General features: G+C 42.0%; 1 protein-coding gene across 6 annotated transcripts in view; it reads right to left on the reverse strand.

The window, feature by feature from the left end:
• Positions 1 to 15,954, reverse strand: part of grb10b (growth factor receptor-bound protein 10b) — a 99,816-nt gene that overhangs the window by 33,862 nt on the left and 50,000 nt on the right. For all 6 annotated transcript variants that reach the window (XM_086219066.1, XM_086219067.1, XM_086219063.1 and 3 more), the window contains 2 exons: positions 14,874 to 15,159; positions 9,796 to 9,940 (listed from right to left, as the gene is read on the reverse strand). In XM_086219066.1, coding sequence (XP_086075192.1) covers positions 9,796 to 9,940; positions 14,874 to 15,124 — 396 coding nt within the window. In that variant the 5' untranslated portion in view covers positions 15,125 to 15,159. The remainder of the gene's footprint in view (positions 1 to 9,795; positions 9,941 to 14,873; positions 15,160 to 15,954) is intronic.

Genomic DNA, 15,954 nt, shown 5'->3' on the forward strand with positions numbered 1-15,954 from the left:
ATTCTCAAAGACACTCAGCTGCTCCCGTAGAATCACGCACTGCCTCCCACTCAGACCCCAGTAGGTCAGCTATGCAGGTTTAGTGCCATTTCTCATCCCATACTTCTCTCTTCCTGCTCACCTTATCCTGAGGGGGTTTAACATTAATATTGTAATTTATTACAAAAAGTTATCTTTAAAGGCTAACTATTCTTTGAGAAAAAATGTTAAGTTAACTTTAATACACAAATCTAACATCCAAAAACAGATGTGACAACTTTTGCTCTTAAAAATGCATTTAAAACATCTCTAGCTTAACCATGTTATCTGTTTTGCTGCTATAGTACTCTTCAGAGAGTAATATTATTGAAACACTGAATTGAACAAATGAACATATAACCCAGGAATGGACATTATGAACCAAATTAAAAACTTATCTATGGAGCAATCTTCTCCATATTTCAGCTCTCTGATCATGCGTCAAGACATATACTAGGTGTCACCTAGTCCTCTTGTCTTTGTCTCCTAATTCCTCTGATGGGTTATCAAGACTTTGAAAACTGAAGAACATCACTTGCGCTGTTCTCTATTTGTTAGCCCTTTTAAATTTCTATACTTAAACACGATAAGATCTTCCTCCTTGATTTGTTTACAATTGTACTTTAACATATGTAATGACCAAACAAATATAATTCCAACAGAATTCTTGTGGTGGATGATTTATGTTTAATGCAGTAACAGCAATTACATAAAAGACTGTATGTGATAAGAAGCACTGATTAATTAAATTATTGTGGCTTTTAGATACTCTCTCATTGTCAGTTATCATCCTTTCAATCCCTTTGCTCCATTTCTTCTTTTTCACAGCAGTATCTCCAGAAATCTGAGCCATCCCACTTTTCCTAATAGAGAGACAGCGAGAACAGACAGAGACATAGAGATGGGATGAAATGCAGTCTCCATGACCTACATGGCTCCAACAGCTCAGCTTTGGTCAGATTAAATGCCTACAGGCTGCAACACATTACTCTTTTAGACGAATACACAAAGACATACACGCCTGTAGAGTGTATACACCTGTGTTCATAGATATGAAAAACAGAAACAAAAAGCCGATTTTATTTGCTTAAATTTGCAACCTTAAATACATGCTCAAACATCCTCAGGAGACTGTGATGCTCTACAAGCCAGAGCCAGAGCAGTGAAAAAAAAACTGTCAAGGACTCCCATTAGATCTAGCCCTATTACAGTAGCTGGGTGAAAGTTGTGGCTTCTAATCTTACCCTGAGACACAGAGTGAAGGATGGACAAAACAGACAAATTAATTATTCATTGTCCATCAAGGTGGTGCACTTACATTTTTTTTTAAATCTTATAATCAGTTATTTCTGTAATGATTGTAACAGGACTACTTATCAACCATAATCTGGCAATTAATATTTAACCAAAAACTTGAACACTTATAACATTTTAATGCTAGCCAGATCTAGACTGTTAAGATCTAGTGCAACAAATGGATTGTTTTCTCTATAAGACTTAGTTCCAGTTCATTTTAGGTGTTGTTTATTGATGGATAAACACATTTAGGGAAGAGTAAGGGAAAGGGAAGTCATTTTTGTGAAGCAGACAAAGATAAAAGCTTGTTTTGTTTTTCATTAGTATTTCTGCCTGTTTCATAGGCTGAGAAATAAAGGTTATAAAGGATGTTGACAATTCTGTCAAATTTTCTCAGATAATCCTCCCTACGATCCATTTTTTGATGTCCATACCTAAAATTCACTGCAATGGAACATCTCTAGAATACAGAAGTCCTGTCAAGGCTTCCACATGGCATCAGTGTTCCATTCTGCCAGGAAGAAACTGCAAAATCTTTTAATTTCTGCAAAGTGATGCTGATGCTATTTCTGCAGTGATGGTGCAAGTACAAGCTACAGCAGGTAGAACTTAGACTATTTCAAGACTATCATATGGTGTTCTTCAAATGCAGTTTTGTGCTGCAGAGCAGACTGTGGATGTGTGCTGCAGATGGCTTAATGGCTGCAGTGACAGACCTTTTCTTTTTTTTTTTTTTTTACAGATAGCTTGGAAATTAATGTAGTGTGAGTCAAACAGTTTGCATAATTTAGATGGTTCTCTAAGAGATGGCCATAAACTAAGCTGTCCTAAGATTTTCTTAATATTCAAGAAATTTCTTGTGACGATATTTAGTTCACAGAAAAAAAATATGTTTACCGTGGAGTTGGTAATATTTATTTAAGAATTTCCACATAAACATGCAATCTTTACATATGAGCCAAAAGATCTTGATAATGACTTTGTTCAAGGCCAGTTCTGAAGTCATATTTATTTAAATGTGCCATTACTCATACTTTTAACAGGCTATAAATATGTGTGTACAGTGAAGACTCTGGCAGTGGCAGGTTTAGCTAGCATGTCGAAGCATGTTTCCATTTAGCAGTGGGGATAAATATTGCCCTGACATATGAGATGCTTCAGACTTAACCATAACCTGCCTGGCACTCCTCCAGGTAGCATTTGTTCAACTGAAGCCAAACAATTTGTATTTTGCAGTGCTGAATGATGCAAATTTACTCAGTACATTTATGTATACATATGTGTGTGTGTGTGTGTGAGAGAGAGAGAGAGAGAGAGAGAGAGAGAGAGAGAGAGAGAGAGAGAGCGAGAGAGAGAGAGAGAGAGAGAGAGAGAGGGAGAGAGAGAGAGAGAGAATTTATGCTGGAGAGTGAAGGAGAGAGCAGGGGCATGAATGCTCACAAAGGCTTACTGTACTGCCTGAATACTCCCTTTACCTCTTCCACAAAGAGCGTCAGATAACATGAAAATGTGTGTCTGTATGTGTCTTGCACTCAAAGACCAGCTACAAGATGCATCAAACACACACACACACTCATCAAAAAATCCAGTCTGAGTGTATTATTCATGTCCACAGCAATTACAAACAATCCAAGACAAACAATCCAGGTGGGATTACCAGTACAAACTGCATACTGCAAACTAACTAAAAATGACTAAGGCTGATTATTCAATACAGAAAGTGTCTCTGTGTCAGTGTGTGTGTTCCATGTTTCACTTTAAGATCCATTTAAAGCAAACTTGCTGCTGGAGGAGTGAGCCAACAGATTTCTGGCACTGTGTCACTTCTGAACTCTGTATAGTGTGGCCTGCAGAACACATCAGTGCCTACATGAAAAGCAGAACACACACACACACATACACACACACACACACACACACAACTTGCTTGTAAAGACAGTGAAGACAAACATACCTACATTAGGAAAGTAAGCATACACACAAAATACTAAAACTCCTCACAAACACCCATAGACCTTCCCACACCATGAGGCCAACAGTGTGGGCATTAACTACATTCCATTCTGCTGTTGCATTTACGGTGGAAAAATCTGCTGTTTGAGCTGGACTACTTCCAACGCTTCCAACAGGAAGGAGGCAGCACGGGAATGCCATGCTTTGGTGCTAAGAGAATGAGCAGAGGGATGGACTGATGCCCATCATTTAAATTGTGGATATTTCCAGTTTGAAACTAGAATGGATACTTCACATTTTCAATACGTTACAAATTGTTTAGGAAGGCTGATTAAATATTGTTTAAGTTTAATAAGATTTTCAGAGTTCATTTTTTTGCAGCTAATCAGTACTTATATATTCATTTAAAATGAGCTGTATTCCAGAATGTTCCCTCTATTGACGCACGGTTTGGTTTTGCAAATTTCATTATCTGTTGTTTGATTGACTATTAAAAAGTTGTTCTCAACAGCCACATTGATGAAAACCCAACTGTGCTAATGCTAGCTCACTAGCTCCTCACCACACACTGACAATGTTAGCCAAAAGCTAACCCCAAATATAGTCTCAGCAGAAACTGGGGAGACAAAATCAGAGCTAAAATTACATCTTTATCTTGACATGTGGCACTAATCTCTGTTGTGTCTTTGTTTTAGTTTTGGCACTCAACCTGTATAATATTTAAATGCTGTAACCACTTCCAAATGCTATTGAGACATGAAAGCAAAAACTACAACAGAGACAGTTACAATATTTTCACTGAGTAACAGCAGCTGGTGCCAGCCCCCAACGCCACTACTTCTCTTTCACAAAGCTCTATTTTAGGCCCCTTTCTTCATCATTTGTGAGTAAGCATTCATTAAGTCAACTAAACTACTGGACACACTATGCAGAACTTTGGCCCACTTTGAGATCAATAGGGATTTTCAATATAGTTAATATAAGTAAGGCAGGGAGGGAAAAGGGGGGATGGATGACAAAGAATTGCATGTGGCAGATACAAAGCTAAACACTGACATGCAGTTCAAGATACAGAGAGATAGACAGAGAATTAAAAAGATAATGAGACACAGACCCCAGAGGCAGGGAGGGAGAGGGCGTGGAGATCCTGCCATACCAGAGAGCACAGTGAGCTACAGGACATTCAGTCCAAGTACAGTAAATCCAACAGAATCTGGCAACCCAGAGATCAAATCAGCATTCCCACACTAGAATAAATGGGTCTGCTCTTGGAACACAGTGTCCAAATTAAGAGTAAAAGCACTCTATTGCACTGCAGAGTACAGATACTTAGGGACATAAGAAAAAAAAAAAAAAAAAAAAAGATATCCTGGCGAACTGCAATGCCTTCAAATTTCAAATGGTTCTTATGTGATGCTATATGTGGAAAAAGAGTAGTTCTGGACTCCATTAAAATAATTATTTTGTTAGCAAGCCATATCAGGCAAACTTTTAATTAGCATATGAGCTCACGTGCTGGTACAAGTTGTTAGCTTCTTTGTTGGAAGTCATTGACCACAATTTAGCTCTAAATATAAAAACTGTTAAATCCAATTGGGCCTTAACAATGTAATGGATGATTCCCTTGAAACAAACTTTTTTGTATGTTTGATATACAGTCTCCCAGTAGAGAATTTTGTAGCATCGCATGGACAAAATAAACAGAAGACTGCACCACAAGAGAGACAAAGCAGAGAGAGGAGGGATTGGAGTTGACAAACTGTAGGAGACAGGAGGGAGAAAAGAGTGCAGGGAAGTGAGGTAATTGGGAATCATACGGCCACAGCAAACAGCTCGCCCAGTCATTCCTGACAGCCCCGTGCTGCTTCCTCACGGGTTTCGGCACAAAGGCCATAGAGTGAGTCCGTCAAAGAGTACCCAGAGGTCAGAAAATTCATTAAACTATACAGAAAAACTTCTCAACAGCAGGCTGGCGAACTGGACTTAAAGTTTGGAGGGCATAGCTAGAGACAGACTAACAAAGAAAGATTAAAGAACACACATGGGACAAATCTGCAGGAGACTTTTTATGGTGAAAGGTGCAGAATTGAAAGTCCATTTAAGAACAAATAAAATAAGACATACTTTCCATTGCCATCAACACTAGACAAATCAAACACTGCCTATGCACTGCAGAGTTTACAGAACTCCACAAAACACACGCACACACACACACACACACACACGGAACTGAAGTTTTGACAGCTCTCAGTCTGGTCTCTGCAAAACAAAACCAGCAAAAGTTTTGTTTTTCCACATATATACAGTTTCCCATTGCAGGAATGGTAAGGCTATGAGCACATTTATTGCAATTGCTATTGGAAACATATGAGTTTTCTGCACTTGAATTCTGAGTTTAAAGAAAATATAAAGGCACCCAGGTAGATTACTGCACTGCATAAACCAACACTGGGGCTATAGCTTCAGTTCCATGGTGCCTTCAGCTTGGTGCACAAAAGGCACAATTGGCTGTGTCTGTGTTGAGATGATGGGTGAAGGGTGTGTATCCTGGTCACTGCACAAGAGTGTTCTCTGGTCAGTTGGGATGCCTTTTTTCAAGGGGGAGGGGAAAAAGGGGGACTTCCCATTGGCTACATCCCTGTGTTGAAACTCCTTGCTTACAGGTGAAAACATGCCAAAAACTCCACACGTGAAAGAGGAAGCATGGGGCTCCCTTGAGCAGTAGAGAGAGAGGAGCAAAAAGCAGGACACCTTGGGGTGAATTAGGTATGTGCACATTTCAGAATGACAAGGAGAAATTATTCTGAAGTGATGGTGAGTAGTGCTGCATTGAAGCACTTACATGACAAGATGTTATGATTGCACCATGTGTAAAAGCTAAATCACTGGTCAGAGACAGGGTTGGAGTGGACCTTACTCAGCTTTACAAACAGCCAACCCGCACTTTCATTGTCCAATTACATCACAATCCCTGTCTTGTTTCCTGTTTTATTTTGTAGTGGTGTTCTTTCTTCCTGTGCTCCCTCCTGTGATTACCTCATGTGTCTCACCTGTGTGATTGCACCACCTGTGTCTCATTTTCCCAGTGTATTTAACCTCTGTGTTTCCCTTTGCCCGCGTCGGTCCATTGTTTGTTAGTCATTGTCGGATGTTTGTCTTCATTGTCAATGTGCTGCTGTCAGGTTCACTGTGCTGTTTGTCGTTCTTGTCGTCGCTGTGTGCCGCAAGTCTCAACTCTCCCATCTCTGTGTTCATCTCCTGTTTCCCACCCTGTGTTCCTCTCTCTCCCGTGCGAGTTTTGAGTTTAGTTGATACTTTGAACCAAGTCCAGGACTTAGGCCTATTGACCTCTTTTTATTATACTTTGTATTTGCTCCTAATTTGTTACTTTGAGTCCCTTGTTTGTACTTTGACTTTTTTTGAATTAAATACTTTAGGTTGAACTCCCTTTGCCTGTCCGTCTGCAATTGGGTCTCGCCCTCACCCTCATCTCGTGACAGAATGGACCGACCAAAAAAGACCCAGCAGACGAGCCCCCCGCCACCCATGGTGACTTTCTTCAAGTATGCTTTTCTGATGGCCAAGAAGACAGCAGAACGAGAGTCACCTGCAGAGGACCACACAGGCACCTGGCTGGCCCGGGGAGAGTCCTCGCTTGGTGCCGTGAGCCCTCAGGGCAGCTCGGGCCTGCCCGGGACAGCCAGAAACTCCCAGCCTACAAGCAAAGAGCCGGTTGGCCACCCTCTTGCTCAACTGCAGTCACGGCCAGTCCCCTCTCCTGTCAAGCTGCAGCCACCTTCGGATGCCACTCATGTTCTGGCATTGGGGGTCCCAGTGGATGCCACTCCTGTTCCGGCATTGAGGGAGGCAGCATTTAGTTCTGCAGTGGAGGTCAGAGCTGCAAGAAGGAGGAGGCGAGGACGCTGATCCTCAAATTCTGGGGTGTCTGAGCCTGTGGCTCCCAGTCTCCAACCTGTTCCAGCGTCGGGGGTCCCAGTGGATGCTTCCAAGGGACCTGGCGGGGCATCATTCTTCTCCTGCTGGACGCCACTCTTGCCTTGCTGCTGAGGTTCCTGGCGGGCACCACTTCTGTCCTGGCGGACGCCACTGCTGCTTTGTTGCTGGGTGTCCTGGCTGGTGCCACTGCTGTTCTGGCACCAAGAGTCCGGGCGGGTATCATCCCAGTCCCAGTGGATGCCGCTCCTGTTCCGATGCCACGGGCCCTGGTGGAGCCACTCCTGTTCCAGTGCCTGGGGTCCTGGCGGGCATCACTCCTGTGTCGGCGGACGCCACGACTGCTTCACCACCAAGGGTCCTGGCTGGCGCCAATCCTGGCCGGCGCCAATCCTGTCACAGCGCGAGGGTCCTGGTGGGCGCAACTCCTGCTTTGCCATCAAGGGTCTTCGCTGGCGCAACTCCTGCTTTGCCGTCAAGGGTCTTCGCTGGCGCAACTCCTGCTTTGCCGTCAAGGGTCTTCGCTGGCGCAACTCCTGCTTTGCCGTCAAGGGTCTTCGCTGGCGCAACTCCTGCTTTGCCGTCGAGGTTCCCTGCCAGTGCCATTCCTGCCCCGGCGCGGAGGGTCCTGGTGGGCGCTACTCCTGCTTCAACTGCCGAGCGCCCTGGCTGGCGCCACTCCTGTCCTGGCGGACTTTACTCCTGTCCAGACCGCCGCCACTCCTGTTGGCTCTTCCTGTGGCCCCATCCGACGTCGCTCCCCGAGGACTTCATGGCATCTTGAAGACTGGTATCAAGCCCAGGGGCTGAGAAGTCATTGTTGTTGGTTCTTGTGTTGTCTTGCCCTGTCCTGCCTCCAGGCCTCCCTCCACCCACCCTGTCCTTTGTTTGGTTGGGCTGTCTGGGAGCCAGCCCTTGGGGGGGGGGGGGGTACTGTCACAATCCCTGTCTCTTGTTTCCTGTTTTATTTTGTAGTGGTCTTTCTTCCTGTGATTACCTCATGTGTCTCACCTGTGTGATTGCACCAACTGTGTCTCATTTTCCCAGTGTATTTAACCTCTGTTTCCCTTTGCCCGCGTCGGTCCATTGTTTGTCAGTCAATGTTGGATGTTTGTCTTCATTGTCCATGTGCTGCTGTCAGGTTCACTGTGCTGTTTGTCGTTCTTGTCGTCGCTGTGTGTCTCAAGTCTCCCATCTCTGTGTTCATCTCCCGTGTTCCTCTCTCTGCCGTGTGAGTTTTGAGTTTAGTTGATGCTTTGAACTGCGTCCAGGACTTTGGCCTGCTGACCCCTTTTTATTGTACTTTGTATTTGCTCCTAATTTGCTACTTTGAGTCACTTGTTTGTACTCTGCCTTTTTTTGGAATTAAATACTTTAGGTTAAACTCCCTTTTCCTGTCCATCTGCATTTGGGTCTATTCCTCGCCCTTGTCTCGTGACAATTACTGTAAAAGCAGGGGACTAATTCATCCTGTTTGATAATGCACAGTGCCCATTTACCTCCTCCAATCCCCCACTCCATTTCCTCCTCTACACAGCCTTCTTAATAGGCTGGCTGAGAATCAAAACATGAACAACATCCAGAGCAGGACAATCATTCTGAAACTGGTTTAAGAACAGCCTCTTTACTTATATGGAGCCAGTTATGACACAGTTAGTAATTCAAAACTCCCAAGCTCTAACTTGAGAAATTCATTTTTGACCTATTCACCCTATGAACCAAGCTTCACCGTGTAGAGTTGAACTTGTTGAATTCTAAGCTTACAGCATTCCCACAGGGAAATAACTTTGTCACTCGCAATGACCTCGAGCTACAATAAAATTTAAAGTTTCAAGTCTTACATTTAGTGTTTTAATGTCACAGCAAGCGGCACTTCAAACACACAACTTCAAAACAGCTACCAAGTACACATCCAAGTATATATACACACATGCTCAAGCGCACACACCACCACCAACTTCACTGCTTCCTTCCTTTTTTCAAAATTTCTTACCACTAAATACTTTTCTGCCTTTGTTTGCTTGACTGAGCCCAGATAGGCCTCGATGTCTTGGGTCTTAATTTGACATGGTAAATGGATTACAAGGATGACACATACAGTCTCCTCCATCAAGTCATTTTCCAACAAGGCCTCCTACCCTTTGAAGAGCGCACATGCTCTGTAAAAAGCAATAGTAACACATGTAAGCAATCAACATGCTTCAGATGAGCCAAACATGGAGCACATATAGGACAGGAAAATTCCTAAATGTGTCCAACACACAGTGGAACAGTAAGTGCAACTCATTTATAATGTTCTGCATCCTTCAAAACAAGAAAAATGGTTAATTTCATTGTCAAAATATTAGTAAGTCAAAATTCCCTACGTTTTATTGGAAATGTCTTATAACCTGTTTTCCAAAAGTATCTGAAAGGGCATATGTTGATGGAGTTTTGTATCCAATGCAACCACACAACAACATTGGTTGAATTTCACATCAAAGCCCTCTGGCAGAATTAAACTGAATTTTTGAAACGAGATGAGGTCATAACAAACTGACGTTGCTGTACTGTATTTGTGAGAATTTAGCTTACCGATTTGCCAGTGGAAGGTTCTCCGGGAGGTAGGGACCCAGGACTGAGGATGGGAGAGCTCACTGGGCTGCAGAGCTCAGGGAAGGGGTTGGGGATTGCTGGGAGAGAAGATGTCCTCAGCTGCTGCTCCTCCTCCTGTAACCGCCTGGACCATGGAAGCAGGACATAGTAACAGTCAGTGTCAAGTCCTCCTCTTGTTCAACTCCAAAGGACACAAAGACAACACAAATTTCCAGCTCAATCAATATTTTTTTTCACCCTTTTGTTTTGTGATCGGTTGGCTCTATCAGTTGATTGGTCAGTACAGTAAATTAGGTTGAAAACCATTGGCATCTTTGGACTGAAATCATGAGTTAACTTGTCACTTCTCACTTAAGTCTGTTTGTCTTAATGCCTGAGGATCTCAATTCCTTCTCAGGTGCTCCAAATCGATGACAGTGGTCAGGTAATGAGCAGCTGGGTTGCAGCTGCTGGTGCACCCTGGGAAATTTAGTTCCTTCAGCAGAGTAGTGTCAAATATATGGAAAAGCTCCATTTCTGATTCAGGTCAACAGTCGTACTGTTTATATGCAGAGCTGCAGTTGCTAAACAAACTCTGTCATTGTCCCAGTATATAAAAACAGAAGGAGATTTATGTCTGCCTCTGAAATGGCATGTGGCAGTATGTGCCATCACAGCTAGGTACCATCTGACTTCCTCCAGGTACATACCACACAAGTTCAAGAGCAGTATCCTGTAAAAAACTGGACCATTAGGTGACAATTTTACAGAGTTGTACATTTCTCCTTGTCTGTCGAGAAAAACTCAATTTCTCAGTGGAACTCAGTGAGTTCCAAAGGGAAATGGCCTTTTGATGTTGTCCCATCTGAGCTTCTGAACAGGGTTATCCAGAGGTCAGCGATAAGTACTTCAGGGCCGTAAGCGTGTGTGTGTGTGAGTGTGTGTGTGTGGTCTTGTACTTGCTACCTATTGAAGACTACAATGCGTATTTAACCAACAGAGTGAGGACTTTTTTGGAAAATGAGGACATTTCAGCCAGCCCTCACATCTTCAAAGGGCGATTTAAAGGTCAATACTTGGTTTAAGGGTCGAGGTTAGCGTTAGATTCTGGTTAGGTTTCGGGTCAAGGTTAGGGTCAGGTAGTCAGTTGAGACAGTTAGGTTTAGGGTAAGGGGCTAGGGAATGCATTACGTCAATAAAAGTCCTCACAAAGATATAAGTACAAAGATGTATGTGTGTGAAAGGGATCAAGAGAAACATGCATGTATGTGAAAGAACGAGAGGAAGAAGGAGAGGAATAACCCACAAGACAGAATATTCTGGTACCTGATCAAGGTGTGTGTACATGTCTTTACACAGACACACATACACTTATATACATAATGCATATATATGTGTATATATACACATATACATATACACACACACATACAGTAGGGAGAACAAGTATTTGATACACTGGTGATTTTTCAGGTTTTCCCACTTGCAAAGCTTGTAGAGGTCTGTAATTTTTATTGCAGGTACTCTTCAACTGTAAGTGATGGAATCTAAAACAAAAATCCAGAAAATCACATTGTATGATTTTTAAATAATTAATTTGCATTTTATTGCATGACATAAGTATTTGATCACATATAAACCAGTAAGAATTATGGCTCTCACAGACCTGTTAGTTCTTCTTTAATAAGACCTCCTCTTCTCTACTCATTATCTGTATTAGCTGCACCTGTTTGAACTCATTACCTGTATAAAAGACACCTGTCCACACACTCAATCACCAAACTCCAAACTCTCAACAACGGCCAAGACCAGAGAGCTGTGTAAGGACATCAGGGATAAAATTGTAGACCTGCACAAGGTTGGGATGGGCTATAGGAAAATAGGCAAACAGCTTGGTGAGAAGGCAACAACTGTTGGTGCAATTATTAGAAAATGGAAGAAGTTCAAGATGACGGTCAATCTCCCTCAGCCAGGGGCGCCATGCAAGATCTCACCTCGTGGAGTATCAATGATCATGAGGTAGTGTTTTTTTCGTCACGCTGGACGAAAACGAAAATGACGACGTCAGACCCCTTCTTTCCATGACGAATATGAGACTAAGACGAATGTCACCATAGCCCTGTAAAGACTAAAATGTGACGAAATTGTATACATTTTCATCTGACGAGAACGAGACGGGACTAAATTGTCAGTGGGTGGATGATCAAAGTTTCAAAACATGCGTTTATTTTTTTTCCACCAAGTATAACATGCGTGCAATGTCAATCAAGAGCTCAAGCATCAGAATGGAGCCAGCTGTAGCTGTTGGTCCTAATGGTCACGCCCCCATCATCAGTACTAAAAGCCTCTCTCTCTACGCGCACACATGCACATACAGACAAGTCTGGGCCTGTCTGCAGCGAACGAGACACACACCATGGCAGCAGCAGCGGGGATGATTAAAGCATAGCTTTAGTCTATGTTAGGCTAGCCCTGTGATGCATTTCCTTTTTTGTATTAAGCCTAAAGTTTTGTGGTGGTGGTGGTTACACCTCCCCCGTGGTGCAGAGACCACTTCCTAGTGCTACATGCTAAAGCTAGAATGAATGGGGCTGTCAGGGACCCCGCTAATGTTGGCTCGTTTAAACCAGCCCGTCTATTAATTTAGCATGTTATGAATAAAACCCCTGTCCATTTGTGGACAGGTGGCAAGTGAAATGCTTTGACCCATGTTTGTGAGACTGGGAAACATGGTAGTCTTCAGACCTGTTGCTGTTCCCTATCGTAAGCAACACACGTGGATGCTTTAACCAATAATAGCAGCTAAAGCCAATATGTAGGGACATATGGTCATTCATATGGAAGTCAAGTGTGCTTTTATTTTTTGTTTAATCATACACATATCTTTTATTTATAGGTATCTTTGATATTTGACGAAAACCTTTTGAGTTTTCGTCGACTAAAACTAGCCTAAAACTATCAAGGATAGAAATGACTAAAATGTGACTAAAACTAAGAAGCATTTAGTCCAAAAGACTAAGACTAAAACTAAATCTAAAATGCCTGCCAAAAACAACACTGTCATGAGGAAGGTGAAGGATGAGCCCAGAACTACACAGCAGGACCTGGTCATTGACCTGAAGAGAGCTGGGACCACAGTCTCGGTGGTCAACAAAACCATCAGTAACACACTACGCCGTCATGAATTAAAATCCTGCAGTGCACTCAAGGTCCCCCTGCTCAAGCCAGCGCATGTCAAGGCCCATCTGAAGTTTTGCCAATGACCATCTGGATGATCCAGTGGAGGAATGGGAGAAGGTCATGTGGTCTGATGAGACAAAAGTAGAGCTTTTTGGTCTAAACTCCACTCGTCATGTTTGGAGGAAGAAGAAGGATGAGTATAACCCCAAGAACACCATCGCAACTCTGAAGCATGGAGGTGGAAACATCATTCTTTGGGGATGCTTTTCTGCAACGGGGACAGGATGACTGCACTGTATTGATGGGAGGATGGATGGGGCCATGTATCGTGAGATCTTGGCCAACAACCTCCTTTCCTCAGTAAGAGCATTGAAGATATGTCGTGGCTGAGTCTTCCAGCATGACAACGACCCGAAACACACAGCCAGGGCAACTAAGGAGTGGCTCCATAGGAAGCATCTCAGGGTCCTGGAGTGGCCCAGCCAGTCTCCAGACCTGAACCCAATAGAAAATCTTTGGAGGGAGCTGAAGGTCTGTATTGCCCAGCGACAGCCCCAAAACCTGAAGGCTCTGGAGAAGATCTGTAAGGAGGAGTGGGCCAAAATCCCTGCTGCAGTGTGTGCAAACCTTATCAAGAACTACAGGAAACATCTGATCTCTGTAATTGCAAACACAGGTTTCTGTACCAAATATTAAGTTCTGTTTTTCTGATGTATCAAATACTTATGTCATGCAATAAATTACAAATTAATTACTTAAAAATCATACAATGTGATTTTCTGGATTTTTGTTTTAGATTCCATCACTGACAATTGAAGAGTACCCGTGATAAAAATTACAGACCTCTACAAGCTTTGCAAGTGGGAAAACCTGAAAAATCAGCATTGCATCAAATACTTGTTCTCCCCACTGTATATATATATATGTGTGTGTGTGTGTATGTGTGTGTGTGTGTGCAGTGGTTAGCGCTGTCACCTCACAGCAAGAAGGTTCCAGGTTCGAGTCCCGGCTCTGGCACGGGGTCTTTCTGTGTGGAGTTTGCATGTTCTCCCTGTGCCTGCGTGGGTTCTCTCCAGGTACTCCGGCTTCTTCCCACCGTCCAAAGATATGCAATTGGGGACGAGGCTGATTGATAATCTAAATTGGCCGTAGGTATGACTGTGAGTGTGAATGGTTGTCTGTCTATGTGTTGGCCCTGCCATGGACTGGCGACCTGTCCAGGGTGAACCACACCTGTCACCCGTAGCCGTTGGGATAGGCTCCAGCCCCCCCCCCCCTCGACCCTTAATAGGAACAAGCGGAAGACAATGGATGGATGGATGGATCTTTTGTTTTGTTTGTACTTCTGGAAAGTACATTGCTCCAACACTCCAACACATGCTACATTTGCAGAAAGTAACTATTTGCCTACTCCCATGTTGTTGTTGTTGTTGTGTTGATTAATTAAAAAAAATGAAAAATATCAGTTAAAGGTAGATTTAGAGCAGATGAAAAATATGTTTATTAATTGTGAGTTAACATGGATAACCATGCGATTAATCTGATTATTTTTTTTAATCGACTGACAGGTCTAATATATATAATATATATATAATATATATTATATATATATTATATATAATATATATATATTATATAATATATATATTATATATCATATATGATATATATATTATATATTATATTATATATAATATATATATATTATATATTATATTATATATAATATATATATATATATATATATTATATATTATATTATATATAATATATATATATATATATATATATATATATATATATATATATATATAATATAAATACACACATAGATACATATTACACCTGTACTTATTTAGTAATTAATTCAAGAAACTTGACAGACTGATTTCTCTCACCTGACAGCAAGTATGTGCACGGGTTCTGACCGCCGTAAGCTTGTTTGGGTTGAGTCTGTGGCAGAGGAGGAAAAGGAAGGAGGCTCTGGGGAAAGGTGACTTAACACATGCTGACCCTGCCGCAGCTGGTTATGTTGCACGTGATGATGGTGTTGGTGTGAGGAGGGAATCTGTCCGTTATGCAGTAGAGGTGTGGCCTCTGTCTGCTGGCCACTGCATGTGGAGTAGAGGCTTTCAAGTGAAGAGTTCATATCATTCACAAGGGCCTCTAAATCCACATCGTCCTCTGGCAGGAACAGAAACAAAAGTTGAAGTTACAAAATTGGTGGAAAACAGTGCAGAGTACAAAGGCGTTCAATTAATTTGGATAGAAAGTTAAACTTTAAATAAAAAACACAATGCAAAAACAATAATAAAATCAGGTGCAAGCCTGACAGGCTGTTACTTTAGTTTAAAATAATTGAGACATGAAGAATAAAAAAAGAAGATGAATCCCTTGATATTGTCAGGTCTTTCCCATTTCTATTTCAGTTTCTCTTTCATTTGACTAAGGCCAGGATCTGACGTCTTTTAAACTCACCATTATTTCTAAATAATATCACAATAGAAAAGAACAACACTGGACGAATAATAAATGACAGCGCACACACAAACCCTGTAGGCCAATCACCAGGATAACAGGTACATGCACCAGCTTGCCTGACAGCATGTCTGTAACCTTTTTCAACTCTCACCAGCAGGGTTTATGGTAAATCCATCAGATTGTAAGTATCTGATCAGAATCCATTGCATGTATGAAATATTCAGCTTTTGAAGGTCTTTTAAAGCAAGATGTGAAATTATTCCCAGATAAATAGTCTTTTCACAGAGTCCTTGTGAAAACTCAAATTTAAATTCATGAGTAACTCCAGGAGTTTATTTTATCAAAGTTGGGAGTTGGTGATTAGTTAATTGCCTTGTCTTATTATACAAGTTTTATCTTCTGATTTAATTGGGCACATGACCCTTTTCTTTCTACATAAAAATCTGCTATGGTGACTCTAAGATTAATTATTCTTTATTCAGAAAAACACATATTGAT

This window comes from Aulostomus chinensis, chromosome 11, assembly GCF_037954235.1.
Source record: "Aulostomus chinensis isolate RoL2024-O1b breed Wild chromosome 11, RoL_Achi_v1.0, whole genome shotgun sequence".
Classification (NCBI taxonomy): domain Eukaryota; kingdom Metazoa; phylum Chordata; class Actinopteri; order Syngnathiformes; family Aulostomidae; genus Aulostomus; species Aulostomus chinensis.